Source organism: Agaricus bisporus (genome assembly GCF_000300575.1).
Source record: "Agaricus bisporus var. bisporus H97 unplaced genomic scaffold AGABI2scaffold_5, whole genome shotgun sequence".
In the NCBI taxonomy this organism is placed as follows: Eukaryota; Fungi; Basidiomycota; class Agaricomycetes; order Agaricales; family Agaricaceae; genus Agaricus; species Agaricus bisporus.
In genome coordinates, this window is record NW_006267368.1 from 1,595,109 (window position 1) to 1,616,332 (window position 21,224).

Consider the following 21,224-nt stretch of genomic DNA (forward strand, 5'->3'; position numbering starts at 1 on the left):
CTCCGTCGGCGCCTCGCTCGTTCAAGAGGGGTTATTTCATCGTCTAATGTTAGAGCTAAAAGGACATAGTTAACACTATCGCGCTCTGATAGTTTTCGGAACCTACATGAAGTTGACCCATCCATTGATACGTCGGCGTCCCCAGCTGCCTCCTGTGGATCCACTTCGGTAGGAGTAGACTCCATTGAATTGTATGATATGAGTTTGGGCAACATTGAGCGACGACGCTGAATACCAAATTTCAGCGCATAACATGGGAATTGACATTATATGGCAAACCTTGTTCGTCCCAGCAACGTTCATACCTTTCAAGTCAATTAAGTATGGCGCCTCCTCAACACGCCGCCGTTGCTCAACGCAATCTACGACCCAAGCAATCCCAACAACTGAAGGTTTAGGATCTCGAAGTAACCTATATCTTGATTCGAGTTTGTTCTGGCGGGCGAAAAAATTCAGCTACGTACCGATAACGACTGATTGTACTCATCAGTCCATTTTTGAAGACGATATGAGTACACGTTTGCCCAACGCGAGCTAGAAGCTGCGCAAGGGTTTTCAATAGTTTGTATAGGCATCAATGACGAAAAACAAACCCTGGCACCCAAACTTTCCAACATTTCCACGAAAAGTGAACCGGCTTCCTCCCCATCATCCGTTTTCACGTCTACAAAGATAACACAACCATTCAGGATATTTAACGCTTCTGTCTTCCTTGCTGACATTGAATTATCCTTCTTCTTCTTCTCTCCACTAGTCTTCACTGATCCCTCAGTACCAGTGCTTATTGGCGGACTCTGAGACTCTGGGTTCGCGACCGTTTTAGCTGCTTGTCGAGCACTAAAACGTGTTCCAATTACGTGAGGACCAGCTTTATCAGGAGATTTGCTGGATCTTTTAGGCGTTTTTGTGCCCTCGCTCGCGACATCGTTAGTGGTAGAAGTTGTTGGATAGGTGCTACTTGCACTTCTTGCAACTTTCCGAGGCGTTACAGGCGGACCCATGCTCCCCTTTCCATAACCTGGTGCCGCGCTCAATGACTGGGACAGTTGAGAGAGAGCAAGCGACGCTCTCCTTGAAGAGTCTTTCTTCCACGCCTTTTCTCTGTTATCCTTCTCTTTGTCTTTACCACCAGAAATGCTGTTTATGTCACCACTTGAACCAATTACCAGCGTCTCGCCATCCATGTTCGCTGGCGGGGTCGTGAACAGGTCTGTTGGTACCGTGTTGGCTCCTTCATCGGCCTTTTCAGATCTCTCATCGTTTGGGGGCAGCGGATCATCCATGACAATATCATGAGTCATGCCACCCTTGACTGGACTTCCCTCTACGACGGGCAAACTCGATTTCTTGCTGACCTTCTGTCCCAGTCGCCTGCTTGCCATGGGGAACAAACCTCCACTCACACCACTTGAACCTCCGATGCCAAATAGGGCCTTTCCCTTTCCTTTGGCGCTGAATCCGCCTAATGTTGTTTTACCACTTCCAAGCAGCTGATTCTTGGCCGAACGAGGATTTGACAACGAAGACCCAGATTTCGCGAAGAAATTTGTCATGGGTTTCTGGACAAGTCGTGGTTTACCCGTTGAAGGTCCAGCTTGATTGTTGCTCGAGATCGCACCAACGGTCAAGGAACGCTGATGTATCGAGTTTTTACCGAGAAGTCCAGGACCTTGCGGCTGTCCAGATAGCATCATATCATCATCATCGTCACCAATATCACCATCTTTGTCAGGGTTGAACCCTAGGCTGGTACTAGGCCTTGGTGGAACGGGCATTTTCAGCTTCTCGAGGGCATTCGATAGTGTTGAGAGGGACGATCCGTTCGGTTTAACCCCAATGTCGTCCGCTACAAACACGTACATTTCAACTTTTCATTAGAAATTTGGAAACTGATACTTACTTGAAGGACGACGGAACATTGAAACTGCTCTGGCAATCTTTGTAGGGGAAGGCGAGCCATCCATCGAAAATCGTGGTTTCGACGGTGTTTTTGCAAGCGAAATCTTCGCAGGGCTTGAACCAGGAGTACGGGATTCTTTGTATGCAGGCGAGTTAATCTGCATAGGGGAACCGGGAGATAGGGTTTGTTCCTTTGAAGGAGACTTTTTGGTGGCGGCGGGAGCCGAGGCTTCGCGAGAAATGCTGGTTGTAGTATTAGCTCGGGGACCTGTGATAGAATGAGAAAATGCAAACGAAAGGCTGATTTTGCTTACGACGCCCGGCGGTAGGCTTCGAAGGAGGTTGAGGGGGCCGCATTGCACTTCGAGTTACGCGGTTTGAAGAAGGTACGATACTTCGCGCCCGTTTTCGTGTTATAGGCTTCGGTCCAATATGCTGTGCAACTTGTACAGTTGATGTATTTAACGCAATCTCGGGCTGTGGTGTTGGTCGAATCTGCTTGTCCACCGACATCTCAGGAACCTCAACGTTTAGTTCCTCTGACAGTGGATCTTGTTGTTTCTGTTCGTCAGGTATAGTTAGTTCGGCAGATGCAGAGCGCGCTTCTTCTCCGTGTTCCACCTGTCCTTCAGGTACAATAGCTGGTAACGTTGTAGGTCTCTCTTGAATGTCCACTGGAGCATTGATCCCAGGTTCAGAATTCGACAATGAATTGACGGCGGTAAGAGGAGGGGAGGATGTGCGAGGGACAGCTGAATTTTCCGCTTCGACTATAGGCTGCGTTATGGACGAGGGGGAGGGTGTAGCAATAAATTCCTCTGACGGCAAAGGCTTAGCAACGATGGGCTCCACGTGCGGTACGGCTTCTCCACTAGCCGGAATCTCTTCTGCAGGCGTTGAAGATATCTCTTTGGCCTCCGGTTTAGCCACCACTTCCTGGTCATCATCTTCATCGAATATCACAGGTTCAAATTTAGTTGGTGCGAGGGGTTTTGGGTTTTTGTTGCGACCCATTCGATCCTTCAGGGGAATCCTTCTCACCTGGGGTTCTGCCTTGTCCTTTGCCTTAGCATCATTTGACTTCGTAGCTGCCTTGATTTTTTGTAACGCAACGATCCCCTTCGCTTTATCTTTCGACTGCCTTGTCTCTCCCTGCTTGGCGGCATTCTTCATGAGAAATGTGAAAGCATTCGGACGCGAAGAAGAGCTTGAACCCTTGTGAGCCATCATCTTGATCGAAGACTTTCCTGTATCCTCTGCCGTAGGTATGGGTTTTTCCAAAAGTCGAAGGGGAGGACCAACAGACGGCCGTGGAATTTGACTACGAGAGACAGATTTAGGCACACCGGATGCATTCAGAGCGTTTTCAGGTTTCCCAAAATCTGGCCGCGGTATTGGCTGGAGCGATGAGCTGGCTTCTGAGTCCTAACATAACAGATGAGATGATAGAGGAAGCAGTTTGAAACATACTGACCTTCTCGGGCGGCAATGTCCAGCTTTCCTTGGTATTATGCCGATTTTCTCCCTCTGCAATGAGTGCCTGAGGAAGTGGAGTTTCCGGCAGAGGTGACAGAGGTGACATGGGAAGATCAAAACCTAATCCACCTGGTAAAGGAGTCGCAAGAAATTTAGTGGATGAGTCGACCGGGGGTGGTAAGAGGGCTGGAGACTTGGGAGGCAGGACAGATACCTCAAGCACGGAGGTGGTTGCAGCCATTGAACTTTCCGTCATCGCAGGGTTAAGCGGTATTGAATCTTCGTCTACTTCCATAGAGGCTTTGTGTTCGTCTACGACTACTTCGGCTTGCGGAGGCCCTGGTGTCGGTGACTTGCGGGGACTGGGATAGACCTTGAGCCCATGATACTTGTCGGGTGAATGAGAAGGGGATCGAGCGCGGATAGGAGACAAGGGCAACTTTCTGAGATCGAGCAACGGCAAGGACGAGAATGATGGAAACAAGGGCACCGACTGTGCCCGGGTTTTACTCGTCAGTTCCGTTAATGACTGGGTTGTCTCAGATTTCGGTAGATTGGAAGTAGAGTTCGGTTTACTTCTGGGGGATACAGTTGCGACGCGCTTGTACGACACTCTTTGGCTGGGTCCCAGGTTCGGCTCCGAATGGATTCGAGCATGGTTAGTCTCGCCGATGGAACTTCTCGTCTCCCCTTCACTCGAATCCCACTTCATCCGCTTTAACTGTCTCCCGATATCGTTCGAGGCTCCTATGCTGTATTCGTCAGTCGCCGGTGGCGATACCGAGCGTTTAGAGCCTAGAGGATTGGGAGGTCTGTTTGATGACAACAATTCGTCCTCGCTATCGTCGACAAAGCGTCTGTCTTCTGGAGGCTCCGAGCGTAGTCTAGCGATATTTCGCGCATTTTTCATTGGAGAGTGTTCAGGTACCTTGAGAACATCGTCGGAAAGCCTGATCTGGGATCGAGTTCTCCTTTCTAAGAATGGATTGGTCGTCATCGGAGACGTCGGAGCATGAGCTCGCTACGCGTAACACAAGGAGGCTGTTGAACGGGGCGATGGAGGGAGAAGTAGAAGAGGCGGACTGACCTAGGGACGCAGCGCAAGGCAGCGGAGGACCAACGCGACGATTCCAGCCAGTCACGTGCACCTCATATGTCAGTCCCCAGTTCCCACTCGATCACCGCGCAAAATGTTTTTCTCCTCCTTCCATCCCTTCCGCCACCAGTCGCTGCGCCGTCTGTCGGAGAAATGCATACAATCCAGGGTACATCGACCGCCCAGAAGCCTCTTTACTCGGTGCCAGACACGGCAGATCGCGACCATCATTAAACCCTCATTCCAATTACCTCCAACGCAAACGTGAGTATAGCAAAGTACTCATGCCTCGAGTCACTCCACCTCACTGAAGCGTAGAAAACTTCCTTTCGAGTCTCCAAAGAGTATTCTTATTGTGAACAAATTGCGGACTCAACCAGTCATTCTAGCCATTGACGCCTTTCTTGAGTGAGTTGATGGCGGGATACTCTGTCGCCATTCACATTCTCAATGAGAGCCCTCAGGCATGTTCACACCACTTATCCCGGTGTGCGAGTCTTTCACGAAGACAGGCCAGACATACCGCACGGTGCAGAGGTATGGAGACCAGGTGGGTGATATAATTATTTCTTGTGTCTGCTATCCATTTATCCACACCAAGGTCCGAAAGCAGAGCACATTGACCTCGTCGTAACTCTGGGAGGCGATGGAACAATTCTGCATGCCTCTTCATTGTTCAGTACCGGTGCAGTTCCCCCAGTCCTTAGTTTTTCCATGGGCACACTAGGTTTTCTTTTACCGTTCCGTGAGTAAAATATGACTCGTGTAGGAATGCTTTCCATGAACCGATTATTGATTTAATTTTAGACATTGACGACTTCGCGAAGGCATTGGAATGCGTTTTTGATGACAAAGCCACGATCCTTAATCGCATGCGCTTAGCATGCACATTCTATGATAAAGACCTCGAGAAAAAGAGCAAGGACGGAGATGGTTTGTGATCAGCCTCCTTCGCGCATCAAAGTAAACTCATAATTCATCAGACTGGCAAGTAATGAACGAAATAGCTCTTCACAGAGGCTCTAGCCCTCATCTCAATACCATTGATATCTTTGTGGATGGTCAACACTTGACCGAGGCTGTGGTATGTGAAGTATGCAATTGATCTTTCACTATCTCAAAACAAGTCATAGTCCGATGGCCTCATCGTCTCAACCCCGACGGGATCAACAGCTTACTCTCTGTCCGCAGGCGGCCCTATCGTACACCCTTCACTCAGTGCGTTGGTTCTTACCCCCATTTGCCCTCGAAGTCTGTCATTCCGGCCACTCGTGTTTCCCGCATCATCTGTCATCACTCTACAAGTATGTCACCCTCTTGTAATTCCAATTCGGTTACTGATCGAGTAACTCGACAGATAGGCGATCGCAGCAGATCTTCTGCCGGTGTATCTATGGATGGCAGAGTTTCACACATCCTGAACCCGGGAGAATACGTCAATGTTCAAGCATCACCATATCCAGTCCCGTGTATCAATAGGTCTTCGATGGTAGACCCGGATCATCAAGATGAGCAACATGAAGGAGCTGGACCCGGCAAGGATGACGATTGGGTCCGTGACATCAACAACCTCCTGCAATACAATGCTACTTTCCGAAGCAAAGCGCTATTGCGGCATAGTCGGACGTGATTACGTTCATGAGCACAAGCAGGTCTTCACGAGTAATCCGACTTATGGAAAACGCGCCTCGCAGCATGCATGACTATCTAACCAATCAAACAGATAGATTATAGCTAGGAATTATCGCAGTTGCAATAGTGGGCTGTCCGCCATCCTGGATACACTAGAACACAAACTACCTATTATTTCATCAATCTGTACAAGTATTAAAGAAATTTTTCACGCCATCGTGATATTAAGAATTGTTGAACGAAGAAGACTTATAGCTTCCTTTCTTTCATGCCGCGCAAAGCTCTTTCTTGAGACGAGGAGATCGTGCCGTACGATCTTTCGCGCCTTGATAGTTTCTTGTAGTGAGGGTGAGCACTTGGCACCCTTAGTGAATATGCCACAAACGAGTCGAAAATTGTAAAGTATCATCGTATTCGGAAAATATTTACGAAATGAGACGCAGCCCACGATAGACAAGATGGTTTAACAAGTGCTTAGAAGAACGGCGCTACAATACCCTCATGCATCCAGTTCGGCCAATAATGAGAATGCGCTTAACGTTCCTGTATTCTTTTTCAACAGCTTTTGACGCGGTGCTGGGGTGGTACCAGCATTTTTCTGAGTATTCTTCTGTTTCTTTCCGCGATCTTCCCTATAAGCTTCCACTAAGCCATCCCGGCATGCATCCCACACTTCTGCACCAATGATATCGTAGGTGAAACTCAAATGGCGAGACAGGTAGCAATGGAGGAGTTTGAAAGAAAGTCGGTGTGAGACTGGGGGAATGAGTTTGGTCAATAGAAGTGCCTGAGCTAAATGGTTGATGGAATCCAAAGTAGCCAATAGTTGAGCCGATAGTTGTACGTTTCTATCCTGGATCGGAGGGAAATCGTTAGTGGCCCTTGGTAAGTCTGGCCAAGAGAGTACAGCTGCCAGGAAGCATTTTGCCTCGTGAGTCGTCCACTTTTCTTTCTCCTTGTCCGACGATCCGGTTTCGACCGCCCGCTGGTGCAAGCGCGATACGATCCACCGAACTGCCAATACTGGCTGCAATAAATCAGAAGGCAAACGTCGCACAGATGGCAAGTCCGAATCCAGTATCCGAAGGAATACAGTAAAGCGATCCTCCGGTGACTTTTGGGCAAGGGAGATGATATCGTCTTCGTCTGGGTCGTCTGGTACAGCAAGGGATAAGGACGAAAGTAGCTCATGGAGAGGAGGTACGGGTATGATCTCGGAAGCTATTCTGGTGCCTCGACGTAAGTACTCTGTTATTGTCGGCGTTCCTACACGATTTGATCTCTGAGACACGGCAGAAGCTGGCGCGTCTGTAGCCGAGTCGTCATCAGAGATATGGAGACGTTGCAACTCGCCCTTGAGAGGAGCTAGAAAATCAACTTTCTCCTCCTCGCTATCAACCTCTACTACGTCAATGAGTTCATCCTCAGCCCCGCCGTCGTTATTCCCGATTGCAGCTTCATCCTTACGTGTGGAGATTTCGGCAACTGAGGCGACTTCAACAGCGTCTTGCTCGGCGATCGGAAGTCCAAGTGAATCGTCTAGAATAGAATAAATCCAAACGCGGAGAGGACTCGTGATGCTGCGAGGGACCGTTTCCAGATCAGGTGTCTCGAGGAATAACCTCGGCCAAGACGTGCCAGTGTTTAAGGCATCCATCAACTTCGGAGAAAATTCTCCCCTCCTGTAGGCTTGCACGTAACGGTCCCGAATGGCAGCGCACTGTAAAAATGCGGGACTTTGTCCGTCGAGTTCATCACTTTCCTCTACTACACGTCTAGACATAGAAGGAAGAAGTGGACAAAGATCCGGGTCGTGCAGGGCACATATATCGTTTGCCCACAGCGAATTATCGCCTTCGTGTTTGGTAATTGCGTACTGCAGAGTAGCTGTAACAACTTTGTCAATGACGGCATCCACTTCTCCCGATGGGGGAGGAGTGACTAAACGAGATAAGAGGAGATTGACTGTGCGGTCAATAAGATCCATGACGCTCCCTACTTGGTGTTTATTTTTCTTCCTGGGAGTCGTAGGTGACAAAATACTCCGCATGGCTGCCGCCGCCGTTTCAATGCGTTGGATGATAGATAGTCTTCTATTGAAGAACTGAGATTGAATGGAACGCCTGTCAGTTTCGGTATGGGAAGTGAAGTCGTTCCCTACGAGCGCACCGAGAAGAGGAAGGAGAGTAACTGGTAGTTTGAGATGAGCGGCAAGGACATCTGGATGATAAACCGAGCATGATAAACGAAGGCTTTGTGCGCCTTCTGGAGGGAGTATGCCGCGCCCGGCTTTAATCTCCCGTTTTTTCCTGGATTTATTTTTGTTCACTTGCTGGAAGTCATCGCCAGGATCATTGTCAACTAGGGGTGACTGATCGGGTACCACCGATTCCCATACCATGTCGTCCAGAGGGATGTAACCAAGATATCCACGAGCGTTCAAGATGACAAAGTCCGAGTCGTTGCCAACGACATACCCACCCACGCGACCAGCAAGCTCCACCGAATACGGATCACCTTCTTCATCTGCGTACAACACTTCTAGCGCAGCATGTTTCTGAGCAAGTTCTTCAAGGATACGGGTGCATGTCGGGTAGGATAATGGTGGAAGGATTCTTGTTTCATTTAGAAACCTGGGGGTCGACCTTGAAGTGGAAGAGGTCCGAAAAAAAAGTAGTGCAGGCTGTACGTGTGATTGTCCCAGGCGGTTGACCATCGTCGGAAATTTGAGATCGGGGCAAGCACCTTCGAACACTCGAAGTCAATGAATAGTGTAGATAACAACTCTGAATGCCTGACCGTCAAAGACAAAGTATATCTTCAAGCCCAGTCGGATCCAAGCCTCGACCGTCTCGATGATTAATTTTGAGAATTCGGGGTATTCCCCGCCACATACCCATGGCAATTTGGAATCCTGATAGAGGTTGTATATAAAGCTAGCAGAGATTAGTGGTAGCAGCTGAAGCACTGAAGCCTACATCGACTCACGACCAGCCATCTACCACTATCGAGACCACATTTCCTGACGGTGTAGGAAAGGTAATTGATTTGGAAAGGGTGCGGCTGTTTTCGCGTAGATAGGTGGTAAGCCCATGTACACCCATCCCACCATTGATTAAGAGAAACGAAGAGGACTGCGGAAGCAATAATCCAATTTCCCTTCGGGGGCTGTGGACATTGCTGATAGCAAGCGATCTTTCATGGCAACATGGCCGAGTGGTCTAAGGCGCTGGAATTAGGATCTATACCTTCTATCCAGTCCGCAAGGGCGTGGGTTCGAACCCCACTGTTGTCACTCACTGTACGCTTTTGTTTTTGAGGCGCTCTGAGCTCAAGCTTTCATGAAATTTCAGAACTTGGTGTGTTCCCGTGATGATGCATAACTGAGCAGCCGGGAAAAAAATCATAATCCATCAACTAGGAGCTGCTAGACAAAGTAAAGACTGGTGTTAGAAATTTTATTTCAAGTATGGGGAGGCAAAATCCTTGCCGGCTGATTCGCCAGCAGCGCAATGCTGTCTATCTATCTACACATTGTAAACTAAAATGCATTATGAATGTAGCGGAGAGTTTATACAAATAATGACCTCGGGAAACGAATGAAGTGAGTTGACTGTATTGTAAGTTCGATGCTGCTGTTTAGCAGGTATATTATCTAGATATAAAGAACGGTCAGGATGAGTTCTTCTTATCGTCTTCCTCATCAGCCGCCTCATCCTTATCCTTCCAACGTTCATAGGCATGAGCGAAAGATTTGCTCGCGAGCTGAAATGGTTCCTTGGTCCAAGCCATATCCCAAACTCGCCGCGCAAACGCTTTTTGCTCTCCCGACTTGAAGCTGTCATACGTGATATTGAGAACTTTGAATGATGGTGCCAACAGCTTGTTTATCCTCTCAAAGAGAGATGGAAAGTCGGGAGGTAGGGAGACGAGAATTGCTTTCGAACTGTCGAAATTCGTCACTGATGGGTTAAATAAATCGAGAAGTTATACAGACCTGATATCCGGTAAAGGTCGCGGAGGGATATTAGGGACCCAGATTCTATCTTGCGTTGAAGCATCATTTGATTTCTGCTGCCGTATGGTGTTTTCGTAATCCTGCCATACCTCCCTCCGTTTCTCCCTCATGGCAGCCACTCGTCTCTGTCTTTCAAAATCCATTGACATAGAATCCATCTTTTCATGAGCAGCCAGCCGTCCTTTACCTGTCCAAAGATACAAGCCCTCATCCCAACTCTTCGGAGGTTCGGGTGCGCGATGTTTATAGTTTGAATCCTCAGGATCTTCTGGTGGACGACCACCTAGCATACGCGGCAGATTCGCAGCTTGTCCTTCAGCAGGTAATGGGTATATTGCCTTGCCGTTCGAGTCCAGCGCCTTGTGCCTTTTGAACGCAAGGATGTTCTTGACTTCATATGGAAAGACTTTGCGAACACATAGACTCCGACAATATGGTTCCTTGCCATGAATCCGCCCAGTAACTGACTGTGAACAGTAAGTTACACACCACTCATCCTTTTGCAAGGAAAATTGACCTATATATGTGGCGGTGAATAGAGCAGATATAAATATGAAACAAAAAACACTTGCCCTGCGGAGGAGTGAGGATCTTGATTGTCGGCCAATTCGCAAATGGTGGCTTCCTGACTTCTTTTTGCTGTTGCTGAGATGATGCTGGTTGCGATTGAGCAGAAGACATGAAGCTCTAGTCAAGATTGCTGTGAGTGCATAAGCTGACTCAGGAGTGCTACTCTCTGCCACGCTTACATAACTCTAAGCGGCTAATCGGCAGTCACCGAAGCGGAGTTTCAGACCCCGGGCCGCCGTACTGAAAACGCCAAAAAATTATTCGTTCTTGTAACCTCGCGTTGTCCAAAGTATCGTTGTCGCAGCTTCCGTACAGAGAGTCAACTTCTCTGATGACTCTCAAATTTCAGCTGTGGGGAAAGTCCCCGGAGATACAGAGCATATCCTCGATTCACTTACGGAAAGCGGCTGGCTCTGAGCACGACAGCTCTGGATCGAGGATGTCCGAGAATCGCGTTGCCTTGCGCTGAATGGGAGTTTTACAACTACCTTCGCGTTTTGGCTCCGTCTTGTGACACTCTGTTGCTTGTGCTCGATGATCGACTGGCCTTGAAAGGGCGTCAAGGCGCGAAGATATGAGCGTTTTGGTGTTTGCTAGTTTGGTTGGAGAGACGGCATCTTGTTGCTCATAGCTACAGTTATACGATGGTGGACTCGTTTGTTCGAGTCTCTCAACTCAATGGGGCTCACTCTTGGTCAACGCGAGTCTTATCTTTCATATTTTTTCCTCGTTATTTCCGAACTTCGTGTTCGTTTTTTGCAATCAAACAAGGTTCTCTAAGGTATGTTTTCATGTTCTTTTCCTTCTTCAATGATGCTTCGATGCTTTTGTATTGAATTTCTTCAAGGTGTATCTCTTCATTTTGCAATGGGAGATGTGCACCAGAATTTGACAACCCTGACTTTATTCTTAAATCCTATTCAACAATCACTAATCTGAATCCAACAGACTACTTTGCATACAAATTTTTGAGTGAGGGCGGTTAGTAAATTTCGTACACATGTGGTATATACTTGTGAGATTTACAAAATCGTCAATGGATACATTTTTGTCTGCTTCCGTCAAATGACAAAGTTCATAGTTTTGCATTCACGTCCTCGTCTGCAGGGTCACGTCCACGTAGTTCTTCCTTTGCGCGATCACGAATTTCACGGCGCAGTATTTTGCCAGCCGCACTATAGCAACATGCACGTTAAACCTTTATTAAACGTTCAGAAACGACAAGACATACCTCTTCGGGACAACATCGACAATAACCACGCCTAAGCAAAGTCAGGATCTCCGAGTGTCTGAACTCTGAATGTGTAATCCAACTTACCTCCTCGAAGGTATTTATGCCTAGCGACCTTTTCTTGAATCCACATCTTCACATGCTGGCTAAATGCTTGCTTCTGCGACTCCAACTTGACCTCTTCAGGTCTAGCATGAACGACGTATGCCCTAGGTAATTCCGTGGCCTGTTTCACGCTCTCGACACCGATCACAGCAGCATCGGCAATATCGGGGTGGGCAAGGAGTACACTCTCAAGCTCGGCGGGAGGAACTATCATGTCCAAATTGAGGATGACGATGGAACCACTTGTGCTGCTAGGATAGAAAACGAACCTTGGAAACCCTAAACAAAAAAAATAGGTCAATAACCAACCTAGGTTCAGGTGGTGTGGTGTACGTACGTTGTATTTGATAAGCTCTTTACGACGATCCACAATATAGAAGTATCCTTCATGGTCTCGAATTGCAATATCACCGGTCTTGAACCACTTGTCAGGAGTTATAGCGTCTTTGGTAGCGTCAGGTCGGTTCAAATAGCCCTGTTATTCACATCATCCATCAAGACATCAAGTCACTGAGAGGAGAACTAACGACACACCTTCATAACACTAGGTCCTCGAAGCCATAATTCTCCCGGCTTGCCCTCCTCAGCATCGATCTCGCCATTATCGTCAACAACAAGTCGAGCCTCAAGATTAGGCAACAAAAGGCCGATACTCCCATTTTTATGAGAGCCGGTCCAGGGCTGAATGTGCGTTGTAGGCGAGGTTTCAGTTAGACCATAGCCTTGCAATGTAAATAAACATAATCCGTTGGTCCGTTTAGATTCTAATCGCCCATTAACCTATAAGATAAAAGATAATGAGACAAGGTTATAAAGGGAAAGGGTTCAACTTGCAGCTTTAGTGAGAGCGGCACCCAGCGGAGCAGCACCAGAGAACAGACACCTCAAGCTTGATAGATCGTATTGGTCGACAGCTGTGGTTAAGGGTCAGAAAGAGGTAAATCCTAGCAAAGAGGCATAGCCGCCCGATCTCACCCGGATGCCGCGCAAGAACGACGAGAACAGGGGGGACAACAAGAGCTATATTTATTTTATATTTCTCGATCGCTGCACAAAATTGGACGGGATCGAATTTGGACATTATTACAGTTGGGGTACCCTGCGTGAAAGGGTAGTGTAAAATCTTGACGGCACCTATCGGGAGACTAAGCGTCAATTCAAAGCAGAGTACGCAATGTTTACCATAGATATGGTAGAACGGCAGAATAGCAAGCACTTTGTCGTTCAAATAGAAGGGGCAGAAAAAATCCCTGACGATCTTGAGCACTGAAATAATATTCTTATGCGTTGTCTACGGGAAAAGGTTACTGTTCGGAGAAAACGAAAAGTATACGGCGGATGAACGCACTTCGACTCCCTTGGGCTTCCCAGTTGTGCCTTTGAACATGCGGGTCAACACGATCAGATCAGCTGTCTGATCCGCAGATGCAGTAGATTAAAATGTACCGGAACTATAACAAAGGTAAACGGTCTCGTTGGCATCTTGACCATCGAAACGTTCCTCTGTAAGAAGGGAGCCCTTTCCCAGCAAGTCCGCCAACTCTAGCAAATGCGCAGTATCAGAGCTCCTCGGAGCATCCGGACCTCCAGCCCATTTCAAGCTTGGGCTGAGGATGACGATGCGTTCATCGGCTTCGGCCTCGGAAATGCCTATTTGTTGGAATGTCTGACGAAGGACGGGGAAGCCGTCTTGAGTAGTGAAAACGATTTTTGCACCGCTGTCGATATATTGGAAAGCTAGCTCCTTGGCATTATAGGCGCTGTTCGCGAGGGTACACCTAAGGCCAGCAGCAACTGTGCGCGAGCGCCGGATAGTTGGTGGGGTTCAGGGGCGATAGAGGAGAGCACGCACCAGCGCCGAAAACGACTACAGGCCAATGGATTGAGTTGGGAGAGTAGACGAGGACGGTATCACCGCGTCTGGCTCCAAAATGGGTTCTTAACCCATACCCGAGCTCGAGGGCGAACTGTTTTACTTGACCGCGAGTGAGTGTGGTGCCGGTACTGGCGTCGATGTATGCCGGGAGCGACGCCGAAAAGGATCCGACAAGAGAGGGGTCGTTGGAATGAAAGAGATGAGTAAAGACCGACTCGTTGGGTATCTGGAGGGGGGGCAGGATGGAGGAGTATATTTTCTGAGGCATGGTAGTTGGAGATCAGTGAACAATGGAGCCAAACAGATGTAATTTTTCAGAGTCAGCACCTGCTCCTCTCTTCTGCAACCACCATGGCCTCCCTTCTCGAACGCATGAACATCGCCCCCAGCGACAACACCGACGCCTCAGCGGGCCCTGTTCGCCGCGCAAAGACTGGCCGGCTCTCAGCCCCATACGTGTGTACTCTCTCCTTCTCGTCCTCAAACCCGCTTTCCAATACCGGCACTCTCTCGACCATAGACCCGCTCTCGTCCCCCCAAAGGCGACATCGACTCACAGTGGTCTCATGATCTCTACGAATCGCACAACTCCCTATCTGCGCGCCTTTCAGACCATACAGGCGCACCCAAGCCCAACATCAACAACCTAGCTCAACGAGCCCTCCGCGAGGCTACAGCTGCGACGGGCTCTAAAGATCAGGGCTTTTCAATCAAAGGCGCCGGGAATTCTCAAGGAAACATCGTCGAAGTGACCGGATTGGTCGCAGGTACGACTGCGGATGATGTGGCGGCCATATTCAAACGCTGCGGTGCAGTCGCGTCGTCAAAGTTAGTCCAAGGAGGAGAAGATGTCAAGGTCAGAATTACATTCAAAGCTGCGGCTTCTGCGACGTCTGCAGTACAAAAGTTTCATAATCAAGCTGCCGATGGAAAAGTTCTCAATGTGAGAGTCGTGGGCAGCACAGCTGTTGGGACAAGTTTCAGTAGTAGACTGGGAGGTCCCGATGGTCTGGGATTGGTCAGAGATGAGGGCAGCGTGGACTTGCTCATGGGCGAAGGGGATTCGGGATCGTAAGCCATTTCGGTGTATCCAGTCGAACGCGTTCCTCAACTGTTGAACAGAAAAATGCGGTCAGACTCTATCCTCAAGGAGGACCCTCGTGCACATGTGCTGGTTGCACCTCCCGGGACAAATCCTGAAGAATACACCCAGGCCCCTTCTGGTCGGGGAGGGCGACGGGGTGGTCGAGGTGGTCGTGGTCGTGGTGGACGACGCGGGGGTGGAGGTCGACAGGGCCACGGCGGAAACAGGATGGATCTCGACTGAGCTGTCTCTTACTCTTTTGCTTTCTTGGTAGTTGCAGGTTGCCTATGCTCTTTCATTTTTGTATGCCACATGTCTGTATAACTTATGGTCGACGATGCTACGATAGACACTAATGCTCTGCTGTGACCGTGTGACCGTGTGACGGAGCTGAGTCGCGGAGAATTCCTCCAAGTTACCAACACCCACACACGTTGCCGCGCCTGATTTCCACCCTCGCTATCCGACATGTCGAGCGGTCAGTCTTTGCCTAAAAGTACAGCACTCTAGTGCCCCGCTTACCAACACATACTAGGCTGGTTGTTCCTCTTTGCCGTCATTTGGGCTGGCGCGCTGCTTTTTACTATGGTCTTTTTTGTGAGCTTGTTGCGTTCATAGGTGGTCTGCATCGGGCCGCCAGAACTTCGCTTTATGTTCATACTTCACCAGGTGATAATGTACTCTGACCTCGAGAGCGACTACATCAACCCCATCGACCTTTGTAATAAAATTAACCAGGTGTGTTGCATTGCCGTCGACCCAAGGCCCACCAACGTCACCTCATGCTGTATTCCCAATAGTTTGTCATTCCAGAACACGCCGCACACGCCTTCCTTGCCATCTTGTTCCTATTATTTGGTGAATGGATCGCACTCCTCCTAAACGCACCTCTTGTAGCCTGGAATGTCAACAAGTGCGTTTCCTCCCTCCAAAAATCATTCGTCCAGAACCCCGACTCACAGACTTTTAGGATTGTCAACAAGAATCATATGCTTGACGCGACAGAGATATTCCGCTCGCTAGACGGTCACAAAAAAGAGGCTTTCATCAAACTTGGGTTCTATCTTTTGTCATTCTTCTATTATCTATACCGGTCAGTGCTTGTCTTCTGCCTGCTTGACGATTATTGATAGGTGTTCATAGAATGATTGCTGCTCTTATTGCTGAGGGGTAAAATTCCACCATTACGAATGGGACATGGAATGACGGTTATGAAAAGAGTCGACATTTGACTGTTGTTGTCGTTGAAGTCGTGCTTGCACCCTTCGCATCTACACTCTACAGTTTGGTACTTTACGCTGATCTCTCGAGTGCTCATATAAGAGAACGATGCCATGTTTTGTATACATTTCATTGAATACGGATTTTCGTTTTTTGCTTTTCTTCTGGAATTTGGTCGTTTGACTTTAGGCGGTGTCACGTGAGAGCCAACGTCACTTCAGGCGGCTGGCGCGGAGGCTCAGGCTGCTTCAAGCTTTGTTCAAACACGTCCTCCACGTCTCTCGTTGTTCTACATCCTACCGTCTAGCAGCCTTTACAGGCCACATTTCTACTAGTTACGTCTTGCCTGACGTATCTTATTACGCCCGCGTCTTTCTCTTGTTTGATTCGTTGTCGGATTTGGATTCTTGTTGGATATTACGATGGGTAGTGCAGGTACATCTTGCGTCCGGAGGTGTTAATATGTATTGCTGACCGCATTTCCTGGTGTTTTCCCCCCTTGCTATACGTCTTCTCCGTTTCAACTACTCGGTCAACTCTATCGTGTGCACTCGTGGCGTCACCTTCACTTTCGTACCTACCCTGATCCATGCACTCTTTCATGTTATTCTTAATCGCGCGGGTCGTATATATCTAGGATGGCTGTTTTTATTTGGGGTACTTATGGCTGCTGGACTGTTATTCTGCATGGTGTTCTTCGTGAGTCTCTGTTTATCTTCCCCGTACCTCGGATTCACGGCTGACAATTGTTAAGATTATCATGTTCTCGGATTTGGAATGCGACTACATCAATCCCATCGACCTCTGCAATAAGTTGAATCAAGTGCGTACCCATACTTTCCAATTCATATCGAGTCTCTTGACAGTCTTGGCTGATATATATATATATATAGTTTGTTCTTCCTGAAAACATTGCACACGCATCCCTCACTCTGCTTTTCCTGGTGTTTGGACAATTCACGGCGTTCCTATTAAATCTCCCTCTCGTTCTCTACAATGCCGACAAGTGAGTCAACGCGTCTTCTGTACACGTGTATATGTCGACGGAGACATGTGCTCACGCGAATTTACCCTGATCTGTCTTGCAGAATTCGGAAAAAGAGCCACATGTACGACGCGACGGAAATATTTAGAACTCTGAATGGACACAAGAAAGAGACATTTTTGAAGTTGGGATTCTATCTGCTGTCCTTCTTTTATTACCTCTATAGGTGCGTTCACGTATGACCCGGAGTCGTTCTTTTTGCTGATCATGATGTCGGATAGGATGATCGCTGCTCTAATTGCTGAGAGCGAGTAAATTTGCATTTCTAGTCTTCCTCGGTACTTAGAATAATGTTGCGCATCTTTTTTCTTTTCCAAATTACAATATGCATCTATTAAGGAGAGGAACTGTATGAACTACCGACCCATCTTCTCGGCAGAGGAATAAGCAGAAAAGGAAAGGGTTCTAAGATGTCCAGGTTGATCAGAGCACGGCATGACACTCGAAACGACCGCGTGAAAGGCCCCGAAGGACCACGCCGTCATGAGCAACATGGGGAAATGACAATGGCCGTGCTGCCGCACAAAGAGTCTCCACGCGAAAATACATGCCTTTAAATATCCCTAGGGCCGTGGGAATTTTAGGGCCGGCCCAACCGCACCGTCGACGGGTCTTGTCCAGCATCCTTGGCCGGCCTAAATAGTCATCTGCCATGCGTTTTCTCTTCCTTCTCCCATCCTGTTATGTCCATCTTCCTCTGCGTCGATTGTGGTGGTAGCAAGACCGCTGCGGCCATCGCTGACCACCAGGGCAATATCATTGGCCGTGGAACTGCCGGGCCCTCGAACTTGGCCTATCTTTCCCCAGAAGCGTATATCTCTTCTGTGAGAGCAGCTGTAACCCAAGCACTGTCCTCTGCTTCCCTCCCCAGCGATTTGCCCCCGGTCGGTCCTACGCCCTTTGCAGCCGCCTGGTTCGCTGCATCTGGCGCAGACTCTGCTGCCTCTATAAATAGCATTCTTATGCCCTTATCTACCCTCACTGGCATACCGCCCGGCCGTAATCTCATGGTGACCAATGATGCCGATCTTCTTGCTGCTCCTATTCAACTCTACGACGACGTGTCCAAGGCAGTAACTATCATTGGAGGAACGGGATCTATCGCCGTCTCCTTCAAAGAGGTCGATGGACAACTCGTAGAATGTGGACGTGCAGGTGGCTGGGGTAGGATTTTGGGAGATGAGGGATCAGGATATGAAGTTGGCCGTGTAGCTATCCGGCAGATTCTTGCGAGGCATGATCGAGCGTCTGTTCAGAAAGAGCCATTGCAACCGTGTATGTTGCAGGATAGAATCTTGGCGAGATTTCAGATCACGGATGTGATGGAAATCTTGAAATGTGTTTACCTTCCCGACCCTCCTCCCGGTTCGGTGATCGGACCAGATACGCCCGCGACCAGCCTCCCGCTGGAAAAGAGGATCTCAACACTCTCACCCATTGTGTTTGCAACGGCATTTGAGGACAATGATCCAGTTGCGCTGGCAGTGTTGGAGCACTGCGCGAGGTCGTTGGTTGATTTTGCATCGATCGTGGTCGGAACGCCAACAGAAGATAGACCTAGACTGGTTGAACCAGAGAGCTCAGTGTTGTCGTTTGGCGGGTCGCTCGTGGGCGTGCCCAGGTACCGCGAGATGATTGTAGAAGGATTTAAGGAGAAGGGGCATGTATTCAAGCGTGTGCTGTTTGTGGATGATGCGGCCAAGACGGGAGCAGTGTCGATGGCTGCTGCATATAATAAGAAAGCATAAGTGTGTGGACCTATATTTGTTTTCCGTAAGTAGTCAAACAAAGATATCGCTTTATCACCCGTTCTTTCTTGATAGACTATGCATCATGCTGCAGCGAATGTTCCATATCTGCATTGCCCTCTACATCATTCTTTCTGTCCTATTCACCACGAGCTCCCTGCTCTCATCATCGTCTAACTCGAATTCAGGCAATCTCTTCACTCGCGATCTCCGAAAACAGATAGTTCTCGAGTCGACGGACCTTGAACGACATTATGTTGATGAAAGCATAATACTGTCCAAGGCGTTTCCTCATCTCATGAAACCGAGTCAAATCATCCCATACTACCTCCGCGCCTCGGGAGTATTCCACAAACACGATATCACTATTACTAGCATTATCACAAGTAACCGCTTTGAGATTCTTGCACGTCTCGCTCAACGGTATCAAGGTACGTATATTCGTCGCTCGCTTTCTTCTTAAGTCTATATATGCTACTCAAACCTCAGGTCCTATATCGGTGACACTCCACATCAACAATGCTACCGAAAACGTTCCTCACCTCCTCGAATCTTTACACAACCTATATAACACTACGCCTAACATGGCTGTCTATGTCGACGTTCACCTCGTTTTGGATACTTTCGATCGTCAATTTAATACCTGGAGAAATATCGCCCGGTTGTTCGCAAGAACGGAATATGTTATGATGCTCGATGTGGACTTTTATATCTGCACAGATTTTAGAGAGACACTCCAGAACCTTTTGCAAGTCGATGGTAACGGAGAAATTGGAGAAGGAGAGAATATAAGAGAAATGTTCAATAATGGGGTGGCTGCGTTTGTGGTTCCGGCTTTTGAGTATATTAATTATAAAGAGGGGCGGGAGTACAAGACATTTCCGAAGACCAAGGAGGTAAGTCGTTTGATTATTTCAGTCGAGGATTCAATTGAGTTTGCTTGTAGCATCTGATGCAATTGGTGCAACAGCGCAGGATTGGGATGTTTCACAGAGTTTGGGCTCCAGGTCATAACAGTACCGACTATGATAGGTTCTACTCCGCCAAACCCGGCGAAATCTACAAGGTCACCCAATTCCATTCAGCCTACGAACCTTATACGATTTTTCGTAAGGATGGTCCACCATGGTACGTCCCCGGGTTTTCTTTCAGCTTGCCTTATACAGCTGTTTATTTCGACGTGCTCGAATTAGGTGTGATGAGAGGTTCATCGGATACGGCGGAAACAAAGCAGCGTGTATTTACGAGATGTATCTCTCTGGAATCTCGTTCTACGTTCTTTCGGACCATTTCATCATTCATCAAAATCATTTATACGAGGAAAAGACGAGAAAGAACGAGGTATGTTGGGCTTTTTCTACTGTCTTTAGTTTACACTGAGTCTTAGAACGGGTTGTAGAGAAGATTCAATCGGAAGATATACACTGATTTCAAAGAAGAAACGTGTCTCCGGTAATCATTTTCCATGTTATAGAGAGAAGTGTTATTAAGATCACGCGCAGGTACTTACGAAATTTTCACGATATGAGGTCTTTGAAAACTCCAAAAGCGAGGAATATGATAGAGGAATGCAGCAGGAACAAGAAACTCTCTGGTCTAATTGCACAAGTAAGTTTGAACGTGTCTCTTCAAGAGCGTTATCTATTATTGAAAGCTTAGCTAATTCAGGTTCAATAACGTCGTCTATTTTTGTCGTTTTGTTTAATTTATGCAGAATGATGTTTTGTCGACCTCGTGAAGGTGCAGATTAATTGTCTACTTATCACGCCCGGACGTATACTATGAGTGACCATGGCCGAACCACTGATCACTAATAGTCTCTGATAGTAGTACCAGATTATTGAACCTTTGTGCCTGGCCCAAGTGGAAGCGATATGTTGTTGCGGATCAGGATCAATCAAGACAGATCAAGACAGAGGTATGTATGTAATTGGCAAAACGAAAAAAAAGAAATTGACTCCTCTGATTGGTGTGCCGCAGATCCCGATAGCATATTGTTCCCCATATATCTGGATTGGAACAAATTTTAGCCAGAATCGTAGCCTATCGTAGCGTTGCTTGCCAAACTCACATCACACAGGAAGAACACACCATTGACGTTAACATGCTGAAAAGTAGACAGATCAATAGGTCGGTAAATTGGCGTAGATGATAGTTGGAGATAGTTGGAGCGAACTTAGACCGGGGTACTACGGACCGTGCGGCGGGCTATTGGGTCCGGTA

The 21,224-nt window shown here is 48.0% G+C and overlaps 11 protein-coding genes and 1 non-coding gene across 12 annotated transcripts; 7 read left to right on the forward strand and 5 right to left on the reverse strand.

Annotated features, from left to right (window-relative positions):
• Nucleotides 1-714: 714 nt before the first annotated feature.
• AGABI2DRAFT_136268 (hypothetical protein) lies at nucleotides 715-1,535 on the reverse strand (the record flags this gene model as incomplete). Its single annotated transcript, XM_006461157.1, has 1 exon — nucleotides 715-1,535. A coding segment is annotated over exon 1 (236 nt), but the record flags the coding sequence as incomplete, so codon positions are not given.
• Nucleotides 1,536-4,565: 3,030 nt separating this feature from the next.
• On the forward strand, nucleotides 4,566-6,316 carry AGABI2DRAFT_178464 (hypothetical protein; the record flags this gene model as incomplete). Its single annotated transcript, XM_006461158.1, has 8 exons — nucleotides 4,566-4,735; nucleotides 4,790-4,879; nucleotides 4,936-5,021; nucleotides 5,073-5,216; nucleotides 5,279-5,404; nucleotides 5,455-5,555; nucleotides 5,605-5,775; nucleotides 5,829-6,316. The coding sequence occupies 8 exons, from the start codon at nucleotides 4,566-4,568 to the stop codon at nucleotides 6,099-6,101; spliced, it is 1,161 nt and encodes a 386-aa protein (XP_006461221.1). The 3' UTR covers nucleotides 6,102-6,316.
• A 179-nt stretch (nucleotides 6,317-6,495) lies between these two features.
• Nucleotides 6,496-9,207, reverse strand: AGABI2DRAFT_204844 (hypothetical protein; the record flags this gene model as incomplete). The annotated part of the gene is made up of 3 exons (XM_006461159.1): nucleotides 6,496-8,848; nucleotides 8,903-9,039; nucleotides 9,092-9,207. 3 exons carry the CDS (start codon nucleotides 9,205-9,207, stop codon nucleotides 6,603-6,605), a joined length of 2,499 nt encoding a protein of 832 aa, XP_006461222.1. The 3' UTR covers nucleotides 6,496-6,602.
• Nucleotides 9,208-9,305: 98 nt separating this feature from the next.
• Nucleotides 9,306-9,398, forward strand: AGABI2DRAFT_t50. The gene has a single exon. It is a non-coding gene; the product is annotated as a tRNA-Leu (tRNA).
• A 146-nt stretch (nucleotides 9,399-9,544) lies between these two features.
• AGABI2DRAFT_192757 (hypothetical protein) lies at nucleotides 9,545-10,839 on the reverse strand. Its single transcript, XM_006461160.1, has 3 exons — nucleotides 10,694-10,839; nucleotides 10,101-10,638; nucleotides 9,545-10,049 (listed from the first exon to the last, which is right to left on the reverse strand). The coding sequence occupies exons 1-3, from the start codon at nucleotides 10,800-10,802 to the stop codon at nucleotides 9,776-9,778; spliced, it is 921 nt and encodes a 306-aa protein (XP_006461223.1). The 5' UTR covers nucleotides 10,803-10,839; the 3' UTR covers nucleotides 9,545-9,775.
• Nucleotides 10,840-11,029: 190 nt separating this feature from the next.
• Nucleotides 11,030-11,284, reverse strand: AGABI2DRAFT_136272 (hypothetical protein; the record flags this gene model as incomplete). The annotated part of the gene is made up of 1 exon (XM_006461161.1): nucleotides 11,030-11,284. A coding segment is annotated over one exon (255 nt), but the record flags the coding sequence as incomplete, so codon positions are not given.
• Nucleotides 11,285-11,637: 353 nt separating this feature from the next.
• Nucleotides 11,638-14,187, reverse strand: AGABI2DRAFT_192760 (acyl-CoA synthetase). The gene is made up of 12 exons (XM_006461162.1): nucleotides 13,880-14,187; nucleotides 13,474-13,821; nucleotides 13,376-13,404; nucleotides 13,210-13,318; nucleotides 13,003-13,161; nucleotides 12,862-12,941; nucleotides 12,562-12,807; nucleotides 12,365-12,502; nucleotides 12,297-12,306; nucleotides 12,010-12,234; nucleotides 11,923-11,953; nucleotides 11,638-11,866 (listed from the first exon to the last, which is right to left on the reverse strand). Exons 1-12 carry the CDS (start codon nucleotides 14,169-14,171, stop codon nucleotides 11,767-11,769), a joined length of 1,767 nt encoding a protein of 588 aa, XP_006461225.1. The 5' UTR covers nucleotides 14,172-14,187; the 3' UTR covers nucleotides 11,638-11,766.
• A 245-nt stretch (nucleotides 14,188-14,432) lies between these two features.
• Nucleotides 14,433-15,230, forward strand: AGABI2DRAFT_70178 (hypothetical protein; the record flags this gene model as incomplete). The annotated part of the gene is made up of 2 exons (XM_006461163.1): nucleotides 14,433-14,974; nucleotides 15,026-15,230. Coding segments are annotated over 2 exons (747 nt in total), but the record flags the coding sequence as incomplete, so codon positions are not given.
• Nucleotides 15,231-15,381: 151 nt separating this feature from the next.
• AGABI2DRAFT_192762 (hypothetical protein) lies at nucleotides 15,382-16,372 on the forward strand. Its single transcript, XM_006461164.1, has 6 exons — nucleotides 15,382-15,465; nucleotides 15,523-15,584; nucleotides 15,657-15,725; nucleotides 15,788-15,900; nucleotides 15,958-16,080; nucleotides 16,131-16,372. The coding sequence occupies exons 1-6, from the start codon at nucleotides 15,456-15,458 to the stop codon at nucleotides 16,159-16,161; spliced, it is 408 nt and encodes a 135-aa protein (XP_006461227.1). The 5' UTR covers nucleotides 15,382-15,455; the 3' UTR covers nucleotides 16,162-16,372.
• A 96-nt stretch (nucleotides 16,373-16,468) lies between these two features.
• Nucleotides 16,469-17,771, forward strand: AGABI2DRAFT_192763 (hypothetical protein). The gene is made up of 6 exons (XM_006461165.1): nucleotides 16,469-16,643; nucleotides 16,846-16,907; nucleotides 16,963-17,031; nucleotides 17,102-17,214; nucleotides 17,297-17,419; nucleotides 17,475-17,771. Exons 1-6 carry the CDS (start codon nucleotides 16,631-16,633, stop codon nucleotides 17,506-17,508), a joined length of 414 nt encoding a protein of 137 aa, XP_006461228.1. The 5' UTR covers nucleotides 16,469-16,630; the 3' UTR covers nucleotides 17,509-17,771.
• Nucleotides 17,772-17,906: 135 nt separating this feature from the next.
• Nucleotides 17,907-19,073, forward strand: AGABI2DRAFT_192764 (hypothetical protein). The gene has a single exon (XM_006461166.1). The coding sequence runs from the start codon at nucleotides 17,937-17,939 to the stop codon at nucleotides 18,999-19,001; it is 1,065 nt and encodes a 354-aa protein (XP_006461229.1). The 5' UTR covers nucleotides 17,907-17,936; the 3' UTR covers nucleotides 19,002-19,073.
• On the forward strand, nucleotides 19,057-20,660 carry AGABI2DRAFT_204862 (hypothetical protein; the record flags this gene model as incomplete). The annotated part of the gene is made up of 6 exons (XM_006461167.1): nucleotides 19,057-19,432; nucleotides 19,491-19,897; nucleotides 19,948-20,129; nucleotides 20,195-20,342; nucleotides 20,401-20,453; nucleotides 20,504-20,660. Exons 1-6 carry the CDS (start codon nucleotides 19,087-19,089, stop codon nucleotides 20,658-20,660), a joined length of 1,293 nt encoding a protein of 430 aa, XP_006461230.1. The 5' UTR covers nucleotides 19,057-19,086.
• Between the last annotated feature and the right edge of the window lie 564 nt (nucleotides 20,661-21,224).